General features: G+C 46.0%; 1 protein-coding gene across 1 annotated transcript in view; it reads right to left on the reverse strand.

Moving 5' to 3' along the window:
- Positions 1-759: 759 nt before the first annotated feature.
- Positions 760-2465, reverse strand: part of edn2 (endothelin 2) — a gene marked incomplete at both ends in the record, with an annotated part of 2432 nt that continues 726 nt past the window's right edge. The window contains 4 exons of the mRNA XM_080531769.1: positions 760-850; positions 968-1060; positions 1662-1775; positions 2090-2240. Coding sequence (XP_080387895.1) covers positions 760-850; positions 968-1060; positions 1662-1775; positions 2090-2240 — 449 coding nt within the window. The remainder of the gene's footprint in view (positions 851-967; positions 1061-1661; positions 1776-2089; positions 2241-2465) is intronic.

Genomic DNA, 2465 nt, shown 5'->3' on the forward strand with positions numbered 1-2465 from the left:
AGGTACATGACATGACAACAACTGACACAGCTCTAATCTTCAGCTCTGATACAGAGGAAAAAATGTTTTCAATTCTATGAAATAGTGGTGGTAAAGTAATTCCAGCGATAGGACAGAATCAAACAACCCAATTAGAGTAGTACATATCTTATCATATATATACAACCCAGTTAAAGTACATATGGCACTTAGGAGTCATGGCACTTATGAAGTAGGCCTATAAAGTAAACATCAACACCACCTCCACTGTCATAATATTCAACCATTTTGAATACAACTATACTATCCTTAAACTCCATAACCTGGTTTTACGGCAAAACAAGAAAAATATAGGCACTATAGCAACTAATCTGGCTGTCCTTTTAAGGTGTCCAGAACATGTCCCAGAGAAGTGGAACACAAGGACCATTTAGCAAATATTCAATAACCATCTGCCGAAAACAGTCCAGTACGCCACAATTCATAGAGGACACATTAGCAGGCACAGAGCAGCCCAGGCAAGGTTTAATGTCCTTCTCCAGACCACTTTGTAGGTCCTTATATGACTCTCAATCCGTCTGTCTCAGTGGGCAGGGACAGTATTCCCTCTTTGCCCCCTTGTCCTCCAATCAGGACCACTCTCTCTCCTCTCTCTCTGGTGTCTGTGGAGGGCTCCCTCGCCCAGTGACAGCATCAGAGGGGTCCCCTTCCAAGATGCCTTTGTTCAGATGCTCGCTCTTTGGAGCTCCTCTTCCTCCTGCTCCTCTTCCTCCCGCTCCTCTACTTGATCTTACGTTTGTTGGCTCTGGAGGATTTCTTCCTAGAGGGAGATGCCTGCTTGGCAGCCATCATGTTGGATCTCACCACATTTCTGCGAAGAAGCAGAGAGACATCAGGTTACGATCAGTTAAGACGGCTTTTCAATTACACTGACCACATGACGTCTATTCTATGACACTGTAAGTGTCTTGTAATGATCTTCACTTACCTGAGGGAGGCCAGCAGGTCATAGCTGTCTGTGTCTGAACGGACATTAGTCTGCTCCAAGGGCCCCACCACCAAAATGCTGGGGTTATCTGAGCTGTGAACAGAAATAACAACAATGTAAAAATGAGGGAAAAGCACAAGCCTCAGGCCTATACTCCTTCCATTTCTACAAGACTGGATGCTGTAATTCTCATGGTGGCTGGCAATGGATTACAACCCAATATGTCTTTACATGCCCCGCAGCCAACAATTCATTCTAAGTGGCTTTTCAAGGAGCTGTAAACACTGCCAGGGATAAGATGTCGAGACATTGACTAATCCTCAACCTTGGTTTCAGAACAGCAATAGCGATGTAATGGAACGAATATCCCCTCTGGTGAAGGTAAAAAATAAACTCTCCAAAAACAGTGGCATGACTAATAGACCTGTATGACATCTCTAAGCCTTCCAGAACATGCCGGCACTCCCTCCCCCGCCCCCTTCCCATAGAGACACATCATAGAGACAAGCACTACGCCTCCTCCATGTTTCTTTGTAAGGCCTTCTCCAACATGCCCTGATACAGGTTGTTCACAGATGACTGCCAGTGCCATCAGACACAGAGATAGTCACTTGTTTGATACAATCTGGAATCTAAGGGAAAGGTCGGAAGAAGAGTAGAGGAGGAATTTGCTTGGATCAGAGTGTGAGCTCACCTGTTGTGGCAGAACCCAGAGCAGGTATTGTCTCCTGGGTGGGCGCACTCACAGCGAGTAGTGGAGCGGCGGCGGCGGGACAGAGGGCTGCCCAGGCCATAGGGGGTGATCTTACTGTTGGCAAAGCGGAGGGGGAAACGTGTCAGAGAGAAACAATCTTTTAAGGATAGGCCTATTCACTTCTCTGTGTGTGATGTGTGTGTGTGTGTGTCTGAGTGTGTGTTGAGTGCATGGGTGCTAGATGTGAACATTAGATGCTAATGTGTGTGTGTGTGTGTGTGTGTGTGTGTGTGTGTGTGTGTGGTTGTGTGTGTGTGTGTGTGTGTGTGTGTGTGTGTGCGTGTGTGTGTGCGTGTGCGCGTGTGTGTGTTTACAGGTACATCGGCTGTATCTCTCTCTGCAGAGATGTGAGCTCCAGTGAGACTCACCTGGGAGTGTTGACCCAGATAATGTCCAGGTGGCAGAAATAGATGCACTCCTTGTCCAGCCAGTTGTTACAGGAGCAGCGTTTAGTCCTGACACGGTGTAGGGAAGACTGGGCAGGTGCCTCAGGCTGTCCTGATAAAGGGAGCCCAAAACCTATAAAGATATAAAGAGTCAATGGTTAAAATGTGCCATGTCATAACACAGTTTAAAGCGTTAGGGAATGACTGTGCAGTTAGCAAATACACACTGATCGAATCCAAGACAAATATATGTTTTGCTGCCAAAGGGTGTTGTTAAACAGATTTGAACTTGAATGACATGAATGCTTCTGTATCTATTCTTAAATAGGATCCAAGTTAAATGGAAGGCTGAGTAATA

This window comes from Nansenia antarctica (assembly GCF_963989245.1).
Source record: "Nansenia antarctica genome assembly, chromosome: 5".
Lineage (NCBI taxonomy): Eukaryota > Metazoa > Chordata > Actinopteri > Argentiniformes > Microstomatidae > Nansenia > Nansenia antarctica.